At 37.4% G+C, this 27,907-nt stretch overlaps 1 protein-coding gene and 1 pseudogene across 1 annotated transcript in view; one reads left to right on the top strand and one right to left on the bottom strand.

The window, feature by feature from the left end:
* LOC135649898 (tryptophan aminotransferase-related protein 4-like) overlaps positions 1 to 24,076 on the top strand; it is a 38,851-nt pseudogene extending 14,775 nt beyond the window's left edge.
* Positions 24,077 to 25,867: 1,791 nt separating this feature from the next.
* The window catches only part of LOC103972988 (uncharacterized), a 40,318-nt gene continuing 38,278 nt past the window's right edge, over positions 25,868 to 27,907 (bottom strand). The window contains exons 13-15 of the mRNA XM_009387419.3: positions 27,803 to 27,870; positions 26,473 to 26,518; positions 25,868 to 26,384 (exon numbers count right to left, since the gene is read on the bottom strand). Of these exons, the coding sequence (XP_009385694.2) occupies positions 26,304 to 26,384; positions 26,473 to 26,518; positions 27,803 to 27,870 (195 nt within the window). The 3' untranslated portion in view covers positions 25,868 to 26,303. The remainder of the gene's footprint in view (positions 26,385 to 26,472; positions 26,519 to 27,802; positions 27,871 to 27,907) is intronic.

Genomic DNA, 27,907 nt, shown 5'->3' on the forward strand with positions numbered 1-27,907 from the left:
GAGTTATCCCTTTTGCGCTCAACCCTAACCAACCAGCCCAGTAAAAGGGGCGACGGCTAGGAAGCCCAAAGGCCCAAATATAAACCCTAGCAACTCTTCTTTATAGGATAGAGGTGACTAGGTGGGGTTTATTATAATCTCACAAGGTTTTATTAATTACTTCTTGATTGAGTAGGATCCAACCCTACTAGGGTCCTATCAAGAGAGCTTTTGATTTATTGTTTTGGGATGCCATCCAAAGTTACCTTTTGCTTGTGAACTTTCTTGCAAAATTTGTGGATTGGATCCAATCTTGTATCTCTTTTTTTTGTCATTCTAAATGGTTCCTCCTCAACTGTTTCAAGGAAAGCACAAGAATTAGGCAAGGTAACCCTCTATCACTATACCTATTTATATTGGCTTGACAGATTCTTTTTCTCTAATTTCCTCCCATGTAAATCATAAGCTTATATCCCCCTTCAACCTTAAGGGCATTAGGGTCTCCCATATGCTATTGCGGATGATCTGCTTTTGGGATTTCATGCCACTTGCAAACATTCGTAAGATTCTTGGCATCTTGTAGAATCTCACAAACCATATAATTAACCTTAAAATATCCAACAAATACTTTGCTAAACACTGTCCCCCCTCTACTAAACACTTAATTTATAATGCTTTATGTATCAAGGAAGGTGCTTGGCCCATAAAATACCTTGGAGCTTTTCTAACATTGGGTCGTCTCTTTTCTAGCGGTTAGAGTTGTTTTGTAGACAAAGTACTTTCTAAAATTCAGGGGTGGTATAAAGGTCTAATCTCCCAAGCGGTTATTAACTCTATGACTAACTATATCCACACTCTTCTTCTTTTTAATTACAACATCTCATATTCAATTCTGAAACATATGACCCACATTGTCAGGAATTTCTTAGGGAATTATTTCTCTTGATTATTGATGATTTTAGTTCTTTATGGGTTTATATTCTTAAAGCCATATATGGTGATCTTCACCCTTGGGTCGACCATTTCACTAAGTCTCTTCTTGGTCCGGCATAAGAACTAGTTTCCATAAAATCATAGGGGATGACAAGTTGACAAATATCTAAATTGACCCGTGGATTGATAATCTACCTATCAGCAAAAGGCTAACCTTAGTGAATGTAGGAGGAATGCATAGTTTTGTGTTTGTTACTTATTTCCTTGATGTTAACAGTTAGAACGATTCTATATTAGTTTCTCTTTTTCACCCTTTGCTACCTGAAAGGATTCGAAGGATTTACGTTCGTAGTCAACGACTTTTTGGGTTTGGCAACCCAACCCTATGGGCTTGTAGTCGTCGAGTGGTGCCTAACGATAGGATAATTTCCTGTAGACCCCAAAATCAAGCATTTTTTTAGTAACTTTCTTGGAATCATCTCCCCACATCTACCTTTTTTTTTCTTCTATTCTCCACCAACAAATAGATAACTGCTATGTCTACCATCTATATGAAGATTCTCCTTCCCACATCATATTTGAATGACTTATGGCCCTTTCCCTTTGGTTCCTCCTTCACGCTAGGACCAATCTCTATTTTATATTTTTTTGATAATTGGGCTATTATCTCTTGGCTGGATGAGGGTGAAGGCTTTCTCAAGCCCTATGCTAGTTGGATTCTGGGTCGTATCTCCTATATGTTCTGGTGTCTTTGGCTCAACAGGAATGAGGTTAGAATTTGCAATTGTCAGGCCATTGCCTCTTCCCTAGTTTACGAGGCTTTAGCAATGTTTAATGAAGCTTTCCCTTCAATCCCAATTGTCGAAGGTTCTAAGACCCTAAATCTTTTACTTGAGATGTCCAAGTTTGATCTCATTTTATACTAGGTCTTTTTCTTCTCCTAACTTGTAGGTCTGGGTGTTGTCTTCACCTTAGCCTCCAACATCACTCTAGTGGTCAGCTGCTGTTCCTCTTGTTGCATGGTTCACAATCCCATAGTGGCTAAAGGAATGACTCTCTTGGAGAGTCTTTAGTACGTTGACTCTCTACGATGGTAGAATATCTTGATTCATACAGATGCCCTAGCAATTGTCAATTTTGTCACAAGTTTGTAATGTTAGATTATGTTACCTTATTTAATTAGATAAGATATAATATATATATGACTGAATTATGTTTATGGTTATCGATCAATTAAAAGGAAGTCCACAGGATTATTTAGGAAATGATCTTGATGGAAGAGACCTTTTTAATTACTATCCTAGACACTGTACACTTGTCTGGAAAAGGATAAGACCTCATAGGGATAAAACACCAGAAATTAAAATTAAAGATCTATTCACAATCTCCTTTACTATATGAAGTATATGAAGTTTTATGATTCCATTATTTCTTTTGGATTTTAAGAAATTTTTTTTTGATATTTATTTAAAAGTCAATGAGAACAAGTTTATTATATTGATCTTTTATGTGGATAATATCTTACTTACTAGTAGTGATGTTAGTTTATTTTATAAAACTAAGATGTTTCTTATTAATAATTTTAAAATAGTTGATATAAATGAGACAACTTATGTTATTGATATTGAGATATTTAGGGATAGATCTCAATAATTGCTAGAATTATCTCAAAAAGAAAATATTGATCGAATCTTAAAGAATTTTATATACAGTTCTGTTCAGGTACACTTATTACCAAAGATGAAAGATTCAATTAAGGTTAGTGTTCTAAGAATGACTTTAAAAGTAATCAAATAAAGAATATTCCTTATGTATATGCAATTGAAAGTTTATTATATGATCAAAGTTGTTTTAAATTAGATATCAGTTTTATAGTAAGAATGCTAGGTAGATACCAAAGCAACTCAAGAATGTAACATTGGATAGCTACAAAAAAAAGTGATAAGATATTTGGACCAGACAAAAGACTATAAGCTCACATACCCCCACTTTAAGATTCATATTCATGTTAGCTAGAGGGATAATTTCTTAAAGAAGTGCAAAATAGTTGCTTATTGTATCATCTGTTAGGATCGAGCACTAAGGAGAAGGGGGGGGGGGGGGGGGGGGGGGTGGGGGGGGGTGGGGAGGGGTGAATTAGTGCAGCAGAAAATTTTCGTTGATTTAAAATGATATTTGTAGTTCTTCAACTTAAGACCAAACAAAAGTATAGTTGAAGTAAAGCAACGAAGGCAGTTTGTAGTTAAGATAGAGTGCATAATATAAATACAAACTGAGATTTAGAGTAGTTCGGTCAATCTTGACCTACATCCACTTTTAGCTTCCTCCTCCGATGAGGTCACTGACATCCACTATAGGCCTTCCTTCAATAGGCGAAGGCCAACCACCCTTTTACAGCTTTACTCCTTTTGACGGGCTTAGGAGACAACCCTTACAGATTTCCACTCCTCTCTTGAATGATCAAAACTTAGAAGAAAAGAAGAAGAAGAACTTCTAGCCTTTTACAATACTTTTAAGCTCTCAAATTCTCAGAATAAATGTAAGCTTTCGGTTCACTTTCATGTAGGAAAGGGTGGGGTTTATATGGGCCCTAACTAGTTTGAATTTGGAGCTTAAAAGTGTCTATTCCCGGATTTTCGGGGTCCTGACAGTACCATCGCCATAACTAGGTAGTACTACCGCCTGTCATCTGTCACTAAGCGGTACTATCGCTCAGTCTGGGCGGTACTACCGCCTGACATTGCTCGGAGACCGAGCTCAAGCGGTACCCCCGCCTGACAGAGGCGGTACCACCGCTGGCAGTAATAACTATCGGCGGTACCACCGCTTGATAGGGGCGGTACTACCACCTAGAATTCCTGGGAGACTAAGTCTCCTAGGCCGGTGCCACCGCTTGGCAGGAATTGTTAGGATCAAGAGCACTAAGAGGGGAGGGTGAATTAGTGCAGCGGAAAACCTTCTACGATAAAAAAAAGACTATGTTCGTTCGATAAAAGTGATTTCGGTAAGAAAGCCGATTCGTAAATCACTTTAACTTTTGATTAAGCGAGATGCAGCAAAGATATAAATGCAGTTTGCAGTTATGGTTCAAATCAGATAGTAGGCGCAAATTGAAATATGATATTCGTACGATAAAACTGATTTACGTCTAAACGCCGATTCGGAAAGTGCAAAGCTGGAAACTCGATCATATATGCGCAGAAAGCAGTAAGCTTTTGAGGAGATTTGCAGTAAGGATAAGATGCTCAAAGTAAATGCAAACCAAGATTTAGAGTGGTTCGGTCAATCTTGACCTACTCCACTTTTGGCTTCCTCCACCGACGAGGTCACCGACGTCAACTAGAGGCCTTCCTTTAATAGGCGAAGGCCAACCACCCTTTTACAGTTTCACTCCTTTTAACGGGCTTAGGAGACAACTCTTACATAATTTTCTCTCCTCTCTTTAAAGATCAGAACTTCGAAGAAAAGAGGGAGAAAAACTTTTGGCCTTTACAACAATTTTGAGCTCTAAGAATCATAGAATAAGATCAGGATTTCGGTGGTTTCTAGGTGCCCTTTCAGTGCTGAAAGGGTGGGGTATTTATAGGCCCCAACCCAGTTTGAATTTGGAGCTCAAAACTGTCAATTCCCGGAATTCCGGGATCTGGCGGTTGCACCGCCTGACTGAGGCGATTGCACCACCTGGCAGAGCTCGAAGACTGAACCTCTGGGCGGTGCCACCTCTGTCAGGGGCGGTTGCACCTCCTGCTAGAGCTCGGAGACCGAGCTCAAGTGGTGCCACCGCCTAACTGAGACGGTTGCACCGTTCAACCAGAGCTCGGAGACCGAGCCCAGGCGGTGCCACCTCTCCTGGCTAGGGCGGTTTCACCGCCCAGTCTCGCTCGGAGACTGAGCCCAGGCGGTGCCACCGCCTGGCTTGGGCGGTTCAACCGCTTGGCAGAAATCAGGTCCGAATGGGTCGATCCATTCGGCCCAATTTGGGTTTTTCAGGGGCCCAATTGCCCCAAGATTAAGTTAATGGGATCACCTCCCATTTCCAACTTAATCATTGTGCTAACTACGATATTCCCTAAGACATTTACTGCAACTTGCTCCGGTGCATCAATCGCTTCTTCCGGCGAGCTTCCGGCGAACTTCCGTCGATCATCCGATGAACCCTCGGTGATGCTCCTGCGGACTTCCGGCAAACTCCTGGACTTCCAACGATCCACTTGAAGAGTTCCGACGAGCTTCTTTGGCAAGCTCATGGACTTCTCGGATTTGTTCCCGCAGAACCTCCGACGACTGTTCGAACTTCCGTCGAACTCTCGAACTCCCAACGTGATCATTGTCTTGACTCCGGCGAAACTCCTACTGCATATCTTTCTTCCATCGTAGTTAATCCTGCACACTTAAAACAAAACTTCGATCAAGACAATTAATCCTAAGCAATTAACCAAGTTGTCCGGCATGTCATTGGTCCCTTGACGCTTCGCCCGATTCTTCGGCGCATCGTCCTCTCCTGCAACCTATTGCCCAATCGGCCAGTTGACTCCGCAACTCCGATATCCTTGGCACAATACCCGCTCTTCTTGGCCCGATGCCCGAGTCCACGGCCCGAAGCCTTCTGTCGATACGTCGACCGATCCACCGACCCGACGTCCAATCTTCTGACATGTTCCTCCGGCACAACATGATTTTCCTGCTTTAATTGTCTCATCCTGATCAAAGAATCCTGCGTCACTCAAAATGCAGATTAAATCATAAACATATATCAAGTAGTTTCATCATCAAAATATGAGATTCAACAATCTCCCCCTTTTTGATGATGACAACCACTTGATGACGGAGTTAAACTTAACTCCCGGAGTTTAAACAAACTCCCCCTATCAATATGCCATATTGATAGAACCTTGAATTCAAACTGAATTCAAGTCATTGCAATATTCATCATGAATACTTGCAACACGTCATCATGAACTTATGCATAAACTTATGCATAACATCATACTTCTCCCCCTTTGTCATCAACAAAAAGGAGAAGTCCAACTATTCTTGTGTTTGGAATATTAGTTTAACTTATTGCATGAAAAACATAATATCAAGTTTTATCATCATGCAGTTTTGAAGCCAGAAAATTCAGCAAATGTTACATCATGCTTAGAACATTCAAGCTATCAAGTTTTAGATATTCAAGTTTTACAGCATACAAGATAGCAAGCTAGCAATGTTACAACATTTTAAAACTTGCAAGCTAGCAATTTAAAGATGTTCAAGAAGGCAACTCTTGCTTCTTGAAATATGCAAGTTGCAAGCTAGCAAATTTTTGCTTCCTTTGCATTGTTTGAGCTCGCAATTTTGCTTCCATTGCAAGGTGTAAGTTTAGCATATTTAATTTTCTTGAGATAGCAACTATTTGCTTCTCTTTATACTACAAGCTAGCAATTTTTACGATATGCAAGTTTTACTACATACAAGCTAGCAAAAATTTCGAAAGGAAATGCAAGATAGCTTTCTTGTGTAAACTCATGCTTCTTGCTTCCTATTATAATGTATAAGTTGCAAGTTTTGCTTCTTGTGATAGGCAAGATAGCACTTTTGCAAATTTTTGTTTCTTAAGATAGGCAAGCTTGTGATGTTTAAGATAGCAAGCTCTTTCTTCTCTTTTGAGAAGTGTCATTTTTGCTTTCTTAACAAAATGCCAAACTACCAAGAGACAATGTTTTACATGAGGCAAGCAAACAATTTGGCAAGTGTTAAATTTGCATCTTCTCTTTAGATGTGCAAGAAAATAAACAAGTTTTTGCATTTTCTTGATATTTCAAGCTAGCAATTATCGGTGATGTTCAAGATAGCAATTTCTTCTCTTTTGTAATTTTTGCCTTTTTCTTGAATTGTGCTAGCAATCTATCTCCCCCTTTGTCATTGTCAAAAAGACGGGAAAAACCCTTTACATCAATTTCTAAATCATGACAAAGGTAAGTAATCATTCTTATTTGTGCATCATTATAGTTTTAATGCACAAATTCATTAACATTTCAATTTTTATGCACGATACCGAAAAATCAATCATCATTATGAGCATATCAAACATGATATTCAAGCATTCATGATATATCATTTTGGCAACATGATCATAGCTATTCAAATGATGGTATCTAAATGTCAAAATTCATTACATCCTATCATGCATGAGTATTAACTTCTCATTTGTATTTCATGCATTATTTCATTTCATCTCATAAGGAATATCAAGAAGAGTTATTGGGTGATGAGATAAATATTTTATAAATACACGGAATTGTATAAAAATCATATCATAAGTGTTTCATGTATTCATATTATTACATGAAGCATACAATGCAAAGAAATCATGTCATGAGGAATATCAATGTGAAAATACAGCAAAGATTGATACAATCGCAAAGCATGATATAATTATGCGATATATCATGAGATGATAATTTATCATATCAATGAAAGATATCAATAAGGATCAATTCGTGAATACCAAAGATATGATTCATGGTTCATTAAAATTCTTCTTAACAAGTTCACGATCAGGATTCATATAATTCATAATAAAGCAAATTGATGTACAATCATTACACAAGACATACAAGGCAAAGAAATCTTGTTATTTCTATATTATGAAATATATGATATCAAGGCTCATGATTCATTTGAAAAGATATAGCACAAAGAGCAACTTGAAATGTTCTTATCAAGATCACATTTTACAAGAAATTTTAAGTATCAAATATCAAGTAATCATCATGTTTCTTCAAAATTCTTAAGTCAAGAAGTCAAGGGAAAGTTTATGATTCGGTTAAAACAAAATTTCATTCAAGTTAATTCATAAAAAAAATCATAATCAAATTATTATTTTTGAGATTCATAACATGAATAACGTTATTACTATTTCATCAAAATCGAGAACATTAGAGATAGAAAATGATTGAAGCATTTAGCATGATTCATATTTAAAATGTGTCTTATGTCGTAAATACGAATCAAGCATTTGTCAAATCTGAAATCATCCTCAAAATTACATTCAATAAATTCATATATGACAAGCATATATTTATTGAAAAATCAATAAGATAGATGATTACATTTCATTTTTATAAATTTCTATTCATGTGATTTGCTTCTTATGAGCATGCCTTTGCTTTTTTAAAAAGAATGTCAACATAGAAAGGTAAATTTTGTAAAATAGATTATCAAACATGATTCCATGATAACATCCTTTTAATATCTTGATATTCATTATCAAGTATGATTTCAAAAAGTATGTTCAAGAGAAATCATTAAGACCAAATGCATGATACACTCATTTATTTTCAAAATATTCATCATGTTTATTTTCATGAGATTTACAAGATTGGTAAAATAAATTCATTAATCTCAATAGGATATAAAATTCATTTCTATTTCATACAATTGATTTCATGTGAGGGTGTTCAAGTCTTTTTGTGAAAACATGTATCATCATTTAAAATCAAAACATAAGTTTCGTCATAAAGCCGTTAAGACCAAACACATCAAAAATAAAACATCATGATATCACATCTATCATCAAAAAATTATCAAGAGATTCACACATAGATGTACATGCACTATGTCATCTTAATATGTCATAAAAATGATTAAACCAAAAACATGTTAATCCAAAATGAGAGTTTCAAATTAACATTTACTTCAAAAGCTCATGCATGACATAAAATCATCAAAATACACATGCATAGATTAATCTTAAGCATTATCACATATCATATAATTATCATCCATAATGTTGCATACATCATTCAACATTTCAAAATATAACATGCATGAAACCTTAGCAATATACTTTTCATGATCAAATTTTTAGTTCTTCAAAGATGCTAAACAGAAAAACATGATATAATTTTTAAAAAATAATTTTTTTTTTATTCCTACTATCTAAATTAAGCACTCATGAAAAACTTCAAGTAATTTCAAAATAATTCAAGAGAGTTGAGTTACTTACCTTGTAGTCGAAGCCTGTCAAAGCCCAATTCGTCGTTTCACCTTTGGAAGTTCTTGATTCATCCTTGGTTGCCTTCCTCTTCTTTGGCCTCTTCCTTCGTTCAAGTTCATTGTCTATTTTAGATTTTTGTTTAATAAACTTATTAAGATTTAGTGTTCGAAGTTCAAGTTCATCATTGTCCTCATCACTTGAGTCATCGCTCAAGTGGTATTCATTTGTCCGGAGTTCCAAATCCTTCCTGTTCTTTGGAAGGTGATTTTGTTCATCATGTGCATTGTGCACCATTTCATATGTTATCAACGAACCAATTAGTTCTTCAAGTGGTAAGTTGTTTAGGTTTTTAGTTTCTTGTATTGTAGTTACTTTTGAATCCCACTTCTTAGAAAGAGAACGTAAAATCTTGTTTACGAGTTCAAAATCTGAAAAACATTTTCCAAGAGCTCTTAAACTATTGACAACATCCGTGAAACGGGTGTACATGTCGCCTATAGTCTCGCTTGGTTGCATTCGAAAAAGCTCAAAATCATGCAATAAAATGTTAACTTTCGAGTCTTTGACTCTACTAGTTCCCTCGTGCGTGATTTCAAGTGTTCGCCAAATGTCAAAAGCTGTTTCGCACGTAGAGATCCGATTGAATTCATTTTTGTCCAAAGCGCAAAATAAGGCATTCATAGCCTTTACGTTTAAAGAAAAATACTTCTTCTCCAAATCCGACCATTCGTTCATTGGTTTAGAGGGAAGTTGAAAACCGTTTTCAACGATATTCCATAAATCCAAATTCATAGAAATCAAGAAAACTCTCATTCGAGTTTTCCAATAAGTGTAGTCCAATCCGTTAAACAACGGTGGACGAACAACCGATAAGCCCTCTTGAAAGCCATGAAGAGCCATTTCTCTCGGGTGTAAATCCGAAATGAGAAATGCCGGACTCTTATACCAATTGTTAGGATCAAGAGCACTAAGAGGGGGGGGGTGAATTAGTGTAGCGGAAAACCTTCTACGATAAAAAAAAGACTGCGTTCGTTCGATAAAAGTGATTTCGGTAAGAAAGCCGATTCGTAAATCACTTTTACTTTTGATTAAGTGAGATGCAGCAAAGATATAAATGCAGTTTGCAGTTATGGTTCAAATCAGATAGTAAGCGCAAACTGAAATATGATATTCGTACGATAAAACTGATTTATGTCTAAACGCCGATTCGGAAAGTACAAAGCTTGAAACCTGATCGTATATGCGCAGAAAGCAGTAAGTTTTTAAGGAGATTTGCAGTAAGGATAAGATGCTCAAAGTAAATGCAAACCAAGATTTAGAGTGGTTCGGTCAATCTTGACGTACTCCACTTTTGGCTTCCTCCACCGACGAGGTCACCGACGTCAACTAGAGGCCTTCCTTCAATAGGCGAAGGCCAACTACCCTTTTACAGTTTCACTCATTTTGACGGGCTTAGGAGACAACCCTTACAGAATTTTCTCTCCTCTCTTTAAAGATCAGAACTTGGAAGAAAAGAGGGAGAAGTACATTTGGCCTTTACAACAATTTTAAGCTCTAAGAATCACATAATAAGATCAGGATTTCGATGGTTTCTGGGTGCCCTTTCAGTGCTGAAAGGGTGGGGTATTTATAAGCCCCAACCCAGTTTGAATTTGGAGCTCAAAACTGTCAATTCCCGGAATTCCGGGATCTGGCGGTTGCACCGCCTGGCAGAGCTCAAAGACTGAGCCTCTGGGCGGTGCCACCTCTATCAGGGGCGGTTGCACCTCTTGCCAGAGCTCGGAGACCGAGCTCAAGTGGTGCCACCACCTGACTGAGGCGGTTGCACCGCTCAGCTAGAGCTCGGAGACCGAGCCTAGGCGGTGCGTCAATCGCTTCTTCCGGTGAGCTTCCGGCGAACTTCCGTCGATCATCCGATGAACCCTCGGTGATGCTCCTGCGGACTTCCGGCAAACTCCTAGACTTGCGACGATCCACTTGGCAAGTTCCGACGAGCTTCTTTGGCAAGCTCATGGACTTCTCGGATTTATTCCCGCAGAACCTCCGATGATTGTCCGAACTTCCGTCGAACTCTCGAACTCCCAACGTGATCATTGTCTTGACTCCGGCGTAACTCCTACTGCATATCTTTCTTCCATCGTAGTTAATCCTGCACACTTAAAACAAAACTTCGATCGAGAACAATTAATCCTAAGCAATTAACCAAGTTGTCCGACATGTCATTGGTCCCTTGACGCTTCGTCCGATTCTTCGGCGCATCGTCCTCTCCTGCAACCTATTGCCCAATCGGCCAGTTGACTCCGCAACTCCGATATCCTTGGCACAATGCCCGAGTCCACGGCCTGAAGCCTTCTGTTGATACGTCGACCGATCCACCGGCCCGACGTCCAATCTTCTGACATGTTCCTCTGGCACAACATGATTTTTCTGCTTTAATTGTCTCATCCTGATTAAAGCATCCTGCATCACTCAAAACGCAGATTAAATCATAAACATATATCAAGTAGTTTCATCATCAAAATACAAGATTCAACTGGAATTATGGGTCCAAATGGACTGATCCATTCGACCTAATTTGGGTGTGCCAAGGGCCCAATTGGCCCTAGATTAAGTTAGTTGGATCACCTCCCAATCCTAACTTAATCTACCTGCTAACTACGACAATTAAGACATCAATACTACATATCGTGTTCTGGTGCGTAAATCGCTTCTTTCGGCGAACATCCGACGAACCCTCGGGAATGCTCCGGCGGACTCCCGGCAAACTCCTGGACTTGCGACGATCCTCTTGGCGAGTTCCGACGAGCTTCTTTGGCAAGCTCCTAGACTTCTCGGATTGTTCCCGCAGAACTTCCGACGACCGTCCAGACTTCTGACAAACTCTTGAACCCCCAGCGTGATCTTGGTCTTGACTCCGACTCAACACCTACTGCATGTCTTACTGCCATCGAAGTTAATCCTGCACACTTATCTCAGCATATGAATTAGATAACCAAATGATAATTGACTTTATCATCAAAATCCGAGATTCAACAATCTCTCCATTTTTTATGATGATAATCAATTGATGACGGAGTTAACCTTAACTCCCCCTATCTATATATCATACTTGAGATAAGTCATTCTTGAATTCAAAGTCTTTGAATTCAAGAGACATATTAATAAGTTAAGTTCATTTAAACTTATCAATATCCCCATCATGATTCCTATTATGATGTATCTTTATGAAAATGATGTCAAGGCTTGACATCCATTTTCAAGTCTTATATTTCAAATGTGAAAGATAGTAATCATAGCAATTCATCACATGGTAAGATAACAATTTGTAAAATTATGATGTAAGCAATGTAAGCTTTTGATATCTTAACATAATGAAAATATGGCATTCATAACAATTCATCACATGGCAAGATATCAACATTGTAAAATTACAATGTAAGCTCTAGATATCTTATCATTAATGCAAATATTTCGAGTGTATTGCAATTCATTTTATCATCGATTTACCACATATTTCTCTCCCTTTGTCATCAACAAAAAGGAGAACGATTCAAGCGTATTGTAAGCATAGTAATAAGTGTGGTAAAGATTCATGTTATTTTTCAACCATAAGATACCATTCATACAAGTTATTTTTCAAGCAATCATGACATAGTATCATTCAAAAGTCCATTAAGGAGATAGCTTTCATTACTTCTTGCATGAAGGAGGAAAGCCATGGTGAACTAACTTTGAATGAAGTTAAAAATGATAAGAGATTAAATCATGCTTCATTTTTACAAGAATCAAGATATTCATATGAAATTAAATTTTTGCAAGTGTTCAATTAAAAAAAAATTCATTCATCAAGAAGGAATCATTTCTTGATTAAAAATTATTTTTCACAAGGAAAATCCATGAGAGATGCATTTATTAATCAATTCCATATGTCAAAAATCATGGAGCATTGATATAAAATAAACTTGATATGACATAGGCTCATGAAAGCTCAATTCAAGAAATACATTTAGTCTGGAAGAGAAATACAAAATTATGCATTGTTAGGATCAAGAAAGTCCGAAAATAAAATTTAACAAATTCATACATTCAGACAAAGTTTTGTCATAGTTTTTCAAACATAATCATGAAGGTAAAACATGCTTATCATCATGGAAATCAAGACATACAATTTCCAACATGTTATTGAAGCATATAGTCATGTAAAATTCGTATCATAAGATTTTCAGCATTAAGTGATTGATCATAGAATCAAGAAAGTCTGAAAAACCAATTTAATAAGTTCATGCATTCGGACAAATCAACATTCCTAATTCTCTTCTAATGAAATCAAATTGTTCTTCACTTAAAGGCTCTGTAAAAGTATCAGCTAGTTGATGTTTAGTATCAATGAACTCTATAATTACATCGTGATTAGTGACATGATCTCATATAAAGTGATGTCTAATATTAATATGCTTTGTTCTTGAGTGTTGAATGAGATTCTTTATTAAGCATATTGCACTTATGTTATCACATTTAATAGGAATATTTTTAAGATGAACTTTATAATCTTCTAAGGTGTTTTTCATCTACACAACTTGTGCACAGCATGCACTAGCTACAATATACTCAGCTTCGGTTGTTGATAGTGCAACCGAGTTTTGTTTCTTAGATGACCAGGAAACAAGAGCATGTCCTGAAAATTGACATGTTCATGATGTGCTTTTTCTATCTAGTCTACACCCAGCAAAATCCGCATCAGTATAAGCAATTAGCTCAAAATTCTCGGATTTTGGATATCATAATCCTATATTTGTGGTACCTTTAAGATATCTAAGTATTCTTTTAACAGCTTTGAGATGAGATATCTTAGGATTCGATTGAAACCTAGCATAAAGTCTTATACTGAACATGATATCCGGTCTAGTTGCTGTGAGATAAAGTAAACTTCCTATCATACCCCTATAAGTTTTTTTATCAAAGCTTTCTCCACTCTCATCTATTTCTAACTTAGTGGAGGTGCTCATAGGAGTGTTGATAGCTTTTGAGCTATCCATATTAAATCTTTTTAGCAAATCTAAAGCGTATTTAGTTTGACTAATAAAGATGTCATTGCTTAGTTGCTTAATTTGTAAGCCTAAAAAGAAGGTTAATTCTCCCTTCAAACTCATTTCAAATTCAAGGCTCATAGTTTTAGCAAAAGATTCACAAAGAGATTCGTTTGTAGAACCGAAGATAATATCATCAACATAAATCTGAACAATGAGAAAATTATTTTCAAAATTTTTGATAAACAATGTAGTATCGACTTTGCCTTTAGAGAAATTATTTTCAATAAGAAAAAAACTAAGTCTCTCATACCAAGCCCTTGAGGCTTATTTTAAATCATAGAGAGCTTTAGTTAATTTAAACACATGATCAGGGAGACTATTATTCTCAAATCCGGGAGATTGTTCAATATAAACTTCTTCAAAAATAAAGCCATTAAGAAAAGCGCTTTTAACATCCATTTGAAACAACTTAAAATTAGTACTACTAGCATAGGCAAGGAGCATCTTATGGCTTCTAATCGAGTCACAAGAGCGAAGGTTTCTTCGTAATTGATACCTTCTTCTTGGTTGAAATCTTTGGCCACTAATCTAGCCTTGTTTCTAACCACGATACCAGATTCATCTTGCTTGTTTCTAAATACCCATTTAGTACTAATAACTAAATGGTCATTTGGCCTAGGAACAAGCTTTCACACCTCATTTCTCTCAAATTGATTTAACTCATCTTGCATTGCGATAATCCATGAATCATCTTTCATGGCTTCGTCAATACATTTAGGTTCAATTTGGGAGAGAAAAGTGGCGTTTGCACAAAACTTTTTAAGAGAAGAACGTGTTTGAACCCCCTTAGATGTGTCTCCTATAATTAGCTCCTTAGGATGAGCATCTACAAACTTCCAATCCTTGGGTAAGGATGTTTCAGAAGTGGATGCATCCAAGTTGCTAATTGGAGAAGGGGTTTCATTTAAATTCAAAGTATCGAAATTAACATCATCATCAAAATTGTTTTTCTTGATTTCGGAAATCTCATTAAAAACAACATGAATGGATTCTTCTATAATTAAAGTTCTCTTATTGAAGATATGCAATTCTTTAGAAATCGAAGAATAATCAAGAAAAATTCCTTTATCGGATTTAGCATCAAATTTTCCTAAGGCATCTTTTTGATTCAAGATAAAACGCTTACACCGAAAAATTTTAAAATATGAAACATTGGGTTTTTGGTTATTCCACAACTCATAAGGAGTTTTGGTGAGTAAGGGTCTTACTAGAACTCTATTCATAACATAGCATACCGTGTTTACGGCTTTGACCCAAAAATATTTCGATAGGCTATGTTCATTCAACATGGTTCTTGCCATTTCTTGTAAATTTCTATTCTTTCTTTCTACTATATTTTGTTGAGGATTTCTTGGAGTAGAGAAGTTGTGGTTGTATCCATTAGATTCACAAAATTCTTGGAAATCATGGTTTTGAAACTCACCACCGTGATCACTTCGAATTGATGAAATCATAAAACCATTTTTATTATGAACAAGTTTACAAAACTTGGTGAAATATCTAAAGCGTTCACTTTTGTGTTTCAATAAATAAGTCCATATGTATCTACTATAATCATCTACAATAACAAAAGCGTATTTGCTACCTCCTAGGCTTGATGTAGAGATTGGTTCGAATAAGTCCATATGGATTAATTGCAAAGATCTAGAGGTGCTTATTTAATTTTTAGATTTGAAGCTACCCTTTATTTGTTTTCCTAATTGACAAGAATCACACATATTATCTTTGATAAACTTAATATGAGGAATTCCTCTTACAAGTTCTTTGGATGAAATTTGGGTGATTAGTTTCATGCTAGCATGACCTGATCTCCTATGCCAAAGCCAAGCATCGTCAATCAAAACCGAAAAACACATTTCATTGCAAAGATCATTGATGTCAATAGTGTATACATTATTTTGTTTTAATGCAATCATAGATGTGTTCTTGTGTAGTTTTTCAATAATGCAAGCATTAGATTCGAATTTAACAGTATATTCTTTATCACACAATTGACTAATGCTTAAGAGGTTATGCTTTAAACCATCAACTAACAAAATATCTTCAATAAAGAAGTTGGATTTGTTACCTATGGTTCCATTGCCAATGATTTTACCCTTGTTGTTGTCTCCGAAGGTGACATAGCCTTCGTCTATGCCAGTGAGCTTAGAGAATTGAGATGGATCTCCGGTCATATGCCTTGAGCATCCACTATCAAGGTACTATCTCTTGCTCATAGCTTGTGGTGGGTGATATATGTTTCTATAAGAAAGGATGATTTTTAGGTATCCATTTAATCTTGGGTGCCTTAAAAACTGATCTAAATTATTTGTCATGTTGCATGGAATTTATTACGGTTCCTTTAGGAACCCAAATCAATTTGTTTGGACTAACTTTCTTGAATGGACAATGGTAAGTTCTATGTCCATGTTTGCAACAAAAGTTACATTTGTTTTGGTGCGAAACATGCAAGATAGGGCCTTTAATGAAAGTGGTTAGATTTTAGTGAGGACTTCTCACAAATTCAATTTCACGTTTTTAGGAATGTGACCCTTATTTGTAAGGATCATATTCAAAGACTTGTTACCAACATCAAATTTCTTCAAGGTATCCTTGAGTAGCAAGTTATCCTTTTAGAGAACTTCTAAATTATGACATTTTGTACATGGAACTAAACTATCATTATGTTTAATTTTTAATTTATCAAAATTATTAACAAGAATATCATGCTCCTTTTTTAATAATTTATATTTTCTACTAATTATTTTGCATTCATCAAATAAATCATGGAACGCATTTAACAATTCATCAAAAGATAAATATGCATAATTATATTTGATACCTCCTCTCCGATTGCCATGAGTGCATAATGAGCAACTTGCTCGGTGTTGGACTCATCTTCTTTGGATGCGCTTGAGTCATCCCACGTTGCTTTGAGTGCTTCTTCTTTAGTGTTCTCTTCTTGGCTTGGGGACAATCACTTTTATAGTGTCTCGGCTTCTTGCATTCATTGCAAATAACTTGATCCTTTTTGGGTTCAAATTTTTTTTGAGTCATTTTTAAATTTATTTTTTTTAATGAATTTTTAAAATTTTCTTGTTAAAAGTGCCAAGTCATTGTCAAAGTTTTCATCACATGAGTTTTCTCTCAAGTGGTCTTCTTGAGTTCTAAGTGTCATATCCTACATGTTCTTTGGAAGGGTGTCCTCATGCTCTTCATGAGCTTTGCAAGTCATTTCGTAGGTCATTAATGACCCGATTAATTCTTCAAGAGGGAAGTTGTTTAAATCTTTAGCCTCTTGAATAGCAGTGACTTTAGGGTCCCAACTTTTTGGAAGGGATCTTAGAATTTTATTAACGAGCTTGAAATCCGAAAAATTTTTACTGAGTCCTTTTAGACCATTGACGACATCCGTGAAACGGGTGTACATGTCATCTATGGTCTCACTCAGTTTCATTCGAAAAAGTTCATAAGAATGCACTAAAAGATTGATTTTTGACTCTTTCACTCTACTCGTGCCTTCGTGAGTCACTTTGAGTATATGCCAAATATCAAATGCAGTTTCACAAATCGAAACACAATTGAACTCGTTTTTATCAAGTGCACAAAATAAGGCATTCATAGCCTTTGCATTAAGAGCGAAAGTCTTCTTCTCCAATTCATTCCAATTGATCATTGGAAGAGAAGACTTTGAAAATCTATTTTCAACAATATTCCAAAGTTCAAAATCCATGAAAATAAGGAAGATCCTCATTCGGGTCTTCCAATAGGTGTACTCCGTCCCATTGAACATGGACGGATGTGTAATAGAGTGACCCTCTTGGTTTCCGACGTATGCCATCTCTCTTGGGTTTTAATCCGATTGAGAGTGAACTCGCTCTGATACCAATTGTTAGGATCAAAAGCACTAAGAGGACGGGGGGGGGGGGGGGGGGGGGGGGGGAGGGGGGAGGTTTGAATTAGTATAGCGGAAAACTTTCATTGGTTTAAAACGACGTTTGTACGATGAAAGCGTTTTCGATGAAAACCATTTCAAAAAGTTCTTCAACTTAAGACTAAACAAAAGTATAGTTGAAGTAATGCAACGAAGGTAGTTTGCAATTAAGATAGAGAGCAGAATGTAAATGCAAACCGAGATTTAGAGTGGTTCGGTCAATCTTAACCTACATCAACTTTTGGCTTCCTCCTCCGATGAGGTCACCGACGTCCACTAGAGGCCTTCCCTCAATAGGCGAAGTCCAACCACCCTTTTACAACTTTACTCCTTTTGATGGCCTTAGGAGACAACCCTTACAGATTTTCACTCCTCTCTTGAATGATCAAAACTTAGAAGAAAAGCGGGAGAAGAACTTCTAGCCTTTTACAACACTTTTAAGCTATCAAATTCTCAGAATAAATCCACGCTTTCAGTTCACTTTCATGTAGGAAAGGGTGGGGTTTATATAGGCCCCAACTGGTTTGAATTTGGAGCTCAAAAGTGTCCATTCCCGGATTTTCGGGGTCCTAGCGGTACCACCACCATAACTGGGCGGTACTACTGCCTGTCATCTGTTATTGAGCGGTACTACTGCTCAGTATGGGCGGTATTACTACTTGACATCGCTCAGAGATCGAGCTCAGGCGGTACCACCAATAAACCAATAACTGTCGACGGTACCACCTCCTGACAGAGGTAGTACTACTGCCCAAAATTCCTGGGAGACCAAGTCTCCTAGGCGGTGCCACCGTCGGCCCTAGCGGTTCCACCGCTTGACAGGTATTATGGGTCCGAATGGACTAATCCATTCGACCCAATTTGGGTATGCCATGGGCCCAATTGGCCCCAGATTAAGTTAATGAGATCACCTCTCAATCTTAACTTAATCTACCTACTAACTATGATAATTAAGATATCAATACTGCAGATCGTGTTCTGGTGCGTCAATCGCTTCTTCCGGCGAACATCCGACGAACCCTCGGCGATGCTCCGGCGGACTCCCGGCAAACTCCTAGACTTGCGACGATCCTCTTGGCGAGTTCCGACGAGCTTCTTTGGCAAGCTCCTGGACTTCTCGGATTGTTCCCGCAGAACCTCTGACGACCGTCCGGACTTCTAACAAACTCTCGAACCCTCAGCGTGATCTTGGTCTTGACTCCAGCTCAACACCTGCTGCATGTCTTACTACCATCGTAGTTAATCCTGCACACTTATCTCAATATATAGATTAGATAACCAAATGATAATTGACTTCATCATAAAAATCCGAGATTCAACATCATCAACAAGATAAGTTGAATTTGTGACATGCGTTGATGCCACAAATCAAGTTTTATAATTATGAAATTTTATCTTGGTGTAATCGACTCAATTGTTAGGTCATTGAAGATATTTTATGATAACACCGTAGTAGTTTTCTTTTCTAAGAATGATAAGTACTCTAGTGGTTCATAAAATTCTTGGTGGCTAGAGAAAGAGTTCATAAACAACAAGTGTCATAAATGGTTGTTGTTGTCGTTGCTCGTTACTATCGTTGCCACTATCACTACTCGCCATTCCTGCTCCCGCTATAGTTGCTCGCTGCTACCGTTGCCACTATCGTCACTCCCGCTCATACTGTCGTTGCTCAATGCTACTATTGCTGCTGCCACTATTGCCACTTGTCGCTCTCGCTCCCACTGCTCGCTGCTTCCGTTGCCACTATCGCTGCTTGCTGCTACCACTACCACTATCGCCGCTCGCTGATACCGCTACCACTATCGTCGCTCCCACTGTCACTGCTCTCACTTAGCATCCTCAATCTTCCCTTACACTTTTCTCACTTCGATAGTATACTGTAGGAAAATATAGGGGGTGACATCACATGCACAGCAGAAGAATAAAAAACAAAATCCTTAAATTTTCCAAAGATATGTTCGTTGTCGTGTGAAGATTTGTGCGCAAAACTCGCGACATAAAAAATCATATGTTAGATAGTTATATTACCTAGGGAGATCGTATATCCCTAAATCCCTATAGATCTGTTGGAGAGGATGAAACATGTCAAGTATCTTCCTCTCTAGTGGTGATCCACACAGTAGGGCTACGACGATACTCCTCAAATCTCCACGCTTGTTATTTGCGGAGAAGGGGAGAGGAGAATAGGAGATGACAACTCAAAGAGGCTCTAGCCTATAGACCTTTAGTTCCCTCCTATTTATAAAGGCCTCCTATTGACTTAACCCTAATGGATCTTACCATATTGGGGGTATTGGATCTTCATCCAACTACTCAAGCTTATTAGATTAGTGGATCTCTATCCAATAATCTCTCATTCTCTCTTATTGGATATTATCAATAGGATCCGATAATTTGAGGGCTTATTTGATATCCAATAAGATAGGGGCTTTGACAGATATTTCATATCTGAACCTCTACTCATCACAATGCGTAAGTTATACATATTTCATACCATATGTGTGTGACCATCTAGGCTCAATATCGAGCTGGCCGTAAGTTATACCTATTAAAACTCCTTCTAGCTCAGTAAATTATTATCTCTATAATAATTCACTCGACTCATTGATTGCTAACGTACTAAGCCACTACACCGTAGTGCCCAAACGATATAGGAGAATCTAATTTATTGGACCTGTCCGTTCTCAGATACCATATACTTATAGTCTCTTATCCATCTAATATACCAGATACCATATACCAAGCACGGTGCTATCAGACCCATACGGTTTCTACTCGAGTCTCACTCTAATCGGATTCTCCCGGAGAACTCTCTCTCTCTCAATCCGAATGACCCTAGCTAGGGATTTGTTTAAGAAAGAACACATGAGATATTCTTCTCATGACAGCGAGAGCAAATGATCCTCTATCGACACTTAATAGTCCTCGTAAGGTTAGCTACCACTCATGATAACCGGTTGTGCTAGATCTGAAACCTTTAGACTTATAAGTCTAATATCAAAGAGTGTAGTACTTATACAGGACATCCTTAGTGTCTCAAGTCTAAGGACCAGATACACCATTGGAACTACGGAATCGTTGTCTAATAATAAAGCATCATCAACCATTCCGCATTCCGTAAGCGGATCAATCAATGAACTTATTCTCCAATGAGCACCCGTACTGTATCCCTAATGTCCTCACACAAGTAACTATGAGACCAGCTATATCCATCATATGAATGGGTATATAACACATCAGTCTGTCCGGTTATCTCGATGTCCCTCTCGAGTAACCTATGACCGGGATTGTTTAGGATTTGTGTTTAAAGATGAATCGGTCTCATTATCGTGATCTCATCACGATCTGATTCTCATTACACAGATCTATAAAGATCACAGTATATTCAAGCAATAGACAATATAAAATGATAAAATATCAAATAATAATAATAAGCAAAAAGGCTATGTGTCAAGTCACACGTGCTATCACTCACGTGATTGGCTTATAAGGCACTTATGACTAGCAATCTCCCACTTGACCTAAAGCCAATCACTTATGTGTCCGATCCCCATCAGACCCTTTTGATGCTCAAAGACCATTTGAGACAACGACTTTGTTAATGGATATATAATGTTATTTTCAGATGGAACTCTTTCCATTGCTACATCTCCTCGGGCCACGATCTCTTTAATAAGTTGGAACCTCAGAACACTTCCGATGAGACCCAAGTTCCCTTGCTTGAGCAATCGTCCCGTTGTTGTCACAATATAAAGGAATCAACTCCTCGTTGCCCGACACAACTCTCAGATCTATGATGAACTTCTTCATCCAAACTCCCTCCATTGCTGCCTCTACTGCAGCATTGTACTCCGCCTCTATGGTCGAGTTAGTAGCAGTATCTTGCTTGGAACTCTTCCAGCACATTGTTCCTCCATTCAGGGTGTACACATACCCCGAATTTGACTTGTTATTATCGACATCGGAATAGAAACTTGAGTCATTGTAGCCTTCAACCTTGAGGCTACTACCTTCATATACCAATAAAAGATCCTTAGTCTTTCTTAAGTACTTAAGGATACACTTTATTGCTTTCTAGTGCTCCAAGTCTAGATCTGCCTAATACTTGCTCGTGACACTCAGAACATGCGCTATATCAGGCCTAGTACATAGCATAACATACATGATAGACCCTATTGTTGAAGCATAGGGTATCATATCTATATTTGTCATTTCTTCAGGAGTCTTTAGAAACATCCTTCTAGAAAGTGATATCCTATGTCTCATCGGTATGAGACATCTTTTAGAATTTTTCATGCCAAACCTTTTAACAATAGTGTCTATGTACTTGGACTTGGACAAGCCAAGCATCCTCTTGGATCTATCTCTATAGATCCGAATCCCCAAGATATAGGATGCTTCCCCTAAGTCTTTCATGGAGAAGCATCTAGATAACCAAGTCTTTACAGTGGATAGCATTCCTATACCATTCCCAATAATCATGATGTCTTACACATATAACACCAAGAAGGTGATAGTGCTCCCACTTACCTTCCTATACACATAAGGCTCATCTTCGTTCTTAAGAAGTCATAAGATCTGATTGCCTCAAATCTTATGCTCCAACTTCGGGAAGCTTGCTTTTAGTCCATAAATGCTCTTCTATTACACACTTGTCTAGAAATCTAAATTGTAAAGCTCATAATTGTAGAATCTTTGGGCTTTCAGTTTTTTATAGTGTGTACGAGCCTTGAGGTCTTCCAATCCTCTTGTAAGTTCTTATTCAATGAAAAGGCTTCCTTTCAAGGGGTAAAAAAACAAGTGTTAATGCGTGCTTGCTGCCTCATGTGAAAGGTGAATGCGTTACAACGAGCCACACGGATCCTCTGTGCATCATGCGTGGTTCCCTTTGGTGGACAATGAGAATTTTTCCAAAGGAATGAATCTTCTTTTCGCCAGTAAAATCCTTTTAATGCCAAATGCGGGACCGTCGGGCTCTAACAAAAACATATAAAGAATCTGTATTGATGAGAGAGAGAGAGAGAGAGAGAGAGAGAGAGAGAGAGACTGGAAATCTGATAACCGTGCATGCAACTAGATTTTGACGACTCTCATGAAATCTGATAACTTGTACACCTATTTGCAGGTGTACAAGTTCCAAACCAACTTATTCGATGGTAGAGAGTACAAATGGGAAGGACGTACCTCTGAATGGGCGAATGTAAGTGCCTCGTCGCTAACAAACTTCATCGAATTTGTCACTTCACCAAACAATCCCGATGGCCTCTTGCGACAATCAGTTCTCTGCGGCTCTGCAGTCATTCATGACCATGCTTACTATTGGCCTCACTATTCAGCAATCCCAGCCCCAGCTGATGAAGATATTATGCTCTTTACCAATTCTAAGATCTCAGGCCATGCTAGTAGTAGGCTCGGGTAAGTCCTTTTTTATTTTAACTGCTATGTGAAATACGAGCAAGATTCATATCTTGGATGATTCATTCATGTTCTCTTTGCGAAAGTCTAGGTGGGCGGTGATAAAGGATGAGAAAATATATGAGAGAGTCACACGATACATGCTCTCGAACACCATGGGAGTTTCCCGGGATACTCAACTAAGAGTCCTGAAGCTTAACAAAGCGATGATAGAGATGACATATTCGAGTTTGGTTACAGAACAATGAGAGAAAGGTGGGCAAGTTGATCGGTATCGTCTCCACTTCCAATCGTTTCTCCCTCCAGAAGCTCTCCCCTCAGTTCTGCTCCTACTTCAAAAAGCGTAGGGAGCCGTCTCCAGGTGAATAATTAATGTTAGGATATATGCTGACTAGGATACGTAGTCTATTTGACATCTGACCCTGCAAAGGTTGCAGCTTATGCCTGGCTCAAGTGCAAGAGGGAGGAAGAAATAGAGACTGTTCTGCTCTGCTCAACGGAGCGGGCATCATTTCACGTTCCGGTACAATATTCGAAGCCGATAGCCGGTACACACGGCTAAGCCTCATTAAGACGAGGGATGACATTGATTTGCTGTTGAAGCGCTTGGAAGCTCTTATTTCTGGTGTGACTTCCTGAAGCACTGGGTTTATTTCTCAGTAGGATTTGGCGATCGACAATGTGTCCGAACACCAAGAAAGATTGATTTGTAATCACGTGACGTCGTGAAGCAAGGCAAAAATTTGCGGTAGCAAAACGTGTACCGAGCGACGTTTCCTTTTTGTGTACACGACAACTTCAAGGCGCCCGAAACAAACTTTTTTGTTTTTGACTAAAATTAACTGCCATGGAACCACGAGTTCCCGGCGCACCACCATCCAGACAGAAATCTGCGCCTCCACAGCGTAAACGTCTCGCAGTAAACCATCACGGAATGAGCCCACGGGAGCGACGCTGAAACCGGTGCTCCTCCAAAGCAACAATAATAGCTCCTCCAATTCATTGGGAAGTGCTTCAAAAAGGCCTTCCTTCATAACTAAGTCATCAACATTTAGTTTTAGATTTCATCCAATATAGCATATGCTTGCCTTGTCCCCATCCTGCCTTCACGAGTGGATCTTTTAGCATAAGTTAAAAGAGAATTGTGTGCTTGTTTGTACATATGGCTGCAGACTATCGAGTTTAGCCTCGTTTCTAACCCGCCATAATCCATCGGCTATAACAGCTCTAAATGATCATATTTCCTTACCTAACCAACTTCTATTCGCTCCCGTCTCTGTTAGAACCGGATGTTTCAGTTAAAGCTGAACCAGATTCCAGAATCCTACAGCAAACAAGTAGTTGAAAAAGATATTGACTGAGGGGTCATATATAATCCTCTCCACATATCCAACGCCAGTGTGCATCCGAATACCTAAGACAGCAAGTCTTTCACTCAATGACGATCTTTTTATGTGTTAATTTCCAGTAGAATACTATCATTTTCCAAGTAATCAGCAACTTGCATGAGCTACCCACCATCCCATTGTTTCTTACTGACATCTCCTGTTAAGCTTCCTTTGAATTATCCTTGTTTTCAAATTTTGCACACATTCTTACCTATGCGTTTCCCATCTCGGCATCTGAATCCACACCCGTCCTCAGTGTGGAGCATGGTTTTAGCATGCAAACAACCACTTTGATGCAGCTGAAAAAAACGGTTGGCGAGCTTCAGTGCTTCCTCCATTCTCAATTTAGCTCACCACTAACAACACGTATGAACAAGCATTCCAACTTTCCATGTAGTAAAAGAATTTGCAATTGCACCGGTCATACGCCTATATTTGACACAAAGGTTTGCGATTGCAATTCGAACAATAATAATTAATACCTGAGAAATATATAACAAGGTATCTCAGCCCGTGATTACTTCTCTAAACTGAGGGTTCTGAACGAGACCTCCCATGATTGCTGTCGATCATGTATTGAATACTTTATTAGCATTCATTATGTTCTCAATTTTTTTACAAATGATTAAGTGACGAATAGAGATATTGATCTTAGAACTTAATGCTGATTTATCATATAATATTTTTACCAACTAGATTTTTATCAAATATCAGATAGAGATTTTGAACACTCAATCTTTTGTTACTACATTTGATATATAGATCAATGTTGTAAGTGTCATTTCTCCAAACTTACATATGTTCAAATTTAAGCATTGCCCACTAAGATAGGTGTTTCGGCTTTAAGAATTTCATGTAGCATTTGAGTTACTCATTGCAAAAGCACAAATTAAGAACACCTACTAAGGCTGCTCCATTTAGAAACGAGTTCAAATTAAGAAATTTCAACCATGCAAATGGTATTCTGAAATAATTTTTTTATTTTTGAAGGTGTCAGCTAGCTTAGTTAGCAAAAACTTTAATACTACATCACAAGTCCTGGATTCGAACCTTGCCAAGTTCAGTTAACAACTTGACAAGCTCAGCAAGTACAACGTGATCTAACATTTAGACCCATTTCAATATAGGCATAAGTATAATCGATTAATATATGCAAAAAAAAACATCATGATGCAGGACATAAATCTCATAATATTTAAGCTCAGTGATTTCACAAAATAAATGCTAATTGAAAACATACCTTGATCCATCTATAGATATCAAAACCCCCTTGAAAATCAGATTACATGTTTTTTATTTCTCTGCCTTCTCTCTCGTACTTTGATGGGAGATGGAGCCCACTTTGCGCTAACGATGAATGCAGAGGGGTTCGCATGAACATGAGGAATTTTCTATGACCATTTTAATTTTATGCTGAACTGCAGCACGCATGTACTTGCCTTATTACTAGGTCTGCATGTATAATATTGTAAGTTGCATCTCATCAACAGTCCAAGACGATCAAAACACATTACATTGACGGCTACTAACATTAAAAGAAGGAAAGAAAAACTTCTAACAGCAAATATTAGTGAGAAAAGTGAAAATGTACTCTAAAACTTCTCTCAGGATACTTCATGGTAATACTTGTTAAGAAGCCTCTCAGAAAATTCTCCAAAAGTGAGAGTTCCATGAGGCAGGATCAACTGCATGTAAGGGACAATGGGGAACGAAAAGAATGAATAAAAGCATGATATCATTTCACTAATTTGCTTTTTTTTCCTTAAAACATACCTCTTGGTGATATGGAACCGCACCCGAAAACATAAGCTTCTCATCCCTAACAAAGGAAAAAAGATAGGACATCAAAAATAATTTTATAGTAATATACGAATGGCAGACTTCACTTCGTGAACAAAGGATCTTTATAAAACTAATGTAAGACTACATAACTCCTAATTAGAGAGTCAACACCCATGATAACCGAAAACTCGAAGAGAATGAAGTTTATTCTGGTCACTGAGTGCACACAGCATATATGCTATAAATATTATTAGAAAACTCCATGGAAAAATTATGAAGGGAAGTTGTTGCTTTTGCAGAACATGAGATATTAATCTCACAGAGAAACATATCTAGAACTCTCAAATAATGCACAATGACCATCTTAGACCTCCATATGAAACTCAATTAATGACTAAAACTATCAAACAGAAGATACATGCACAATCAATTCAGTCTATGCTAAGCAAAAATAGAGAAAGTTATATATATATATACATACATATATATATATATATATATACACACACACACACACACACACATATATATATATATATATATATATATATATATATATATATATACATACATATATATATATATACATACATATAAATATATATACATACATATAAATATATATACATACATATATATATATATACATACATATAAATATATATACATACATATATATATATATACATATATATATATATATATATATATATATATATAGAGAGAGAGAGAGAGAGAGAGAGAGAGAGAGAGAGAGGAGAAGAAGAAAGGTCAATAAGAAGCTAGTAACTCTGAAATTGAGCTAAGCCTTGCCTTTGAAAATATTATCTATGTGAGGACTAGGAAGTCATTTTCACACAGCACCAGCCCTGTGGAAACCAGTAAGAGAAATTTAAGATAAGATGGCTTAACTTATATGCCTATTGTGTTTGTTCAACAAATACAAAAAGCACCTCTTTTAAGAGAATTTAAAATCACCTATGCATACAAGCTCCTTATTTCTTGAACAAGCATCATGGAATATCCATGGAGCCATTTCAAACTATCTTCAATAAGTATAAACATTCTATGAACATAAGCAACAGACTGGCCACATGCATCACAGATTATGCAAGCAAACGATCCAGATCACTGAGAGGCAGCAGATAGAAAAGTAGGAGGTATTTTCACAATCTCTTCATCCAAATAAAATATATATCTCACCACCTTACCTAAATCCACCATGTTAAATTCATTCCTTCAAGAAATACAATGGAAAAAAATCTTCTCATTATAACATTTCTTTGACTTCATATGAATAAAACATATAAAGCTAACTTACCAATCAGGTTGCATGAACAATGCGAAAGTTGAACGCTCCACTCCAGAAGCCTTTTCACTGTTAGGTGCCTATCAAATAAAACAAAGGGTATAAGATTGCAAACAA

Source organism: Musa acuminata, chromosome BXJ1-4 (genome assembly GCF_036884655.1).
Source record: "Musa acuminata AAA Group cultivar baxijiao chromosome BXJ1-4, Cavendish_Baxijiao_AAA, whole genome shotgun sequence".
NCBI lineage: Eukaryota > Viridiplantae > Streptophyta > Magnoliopsida > Zingiberales > Musaceae > Musa > Musa acuminata.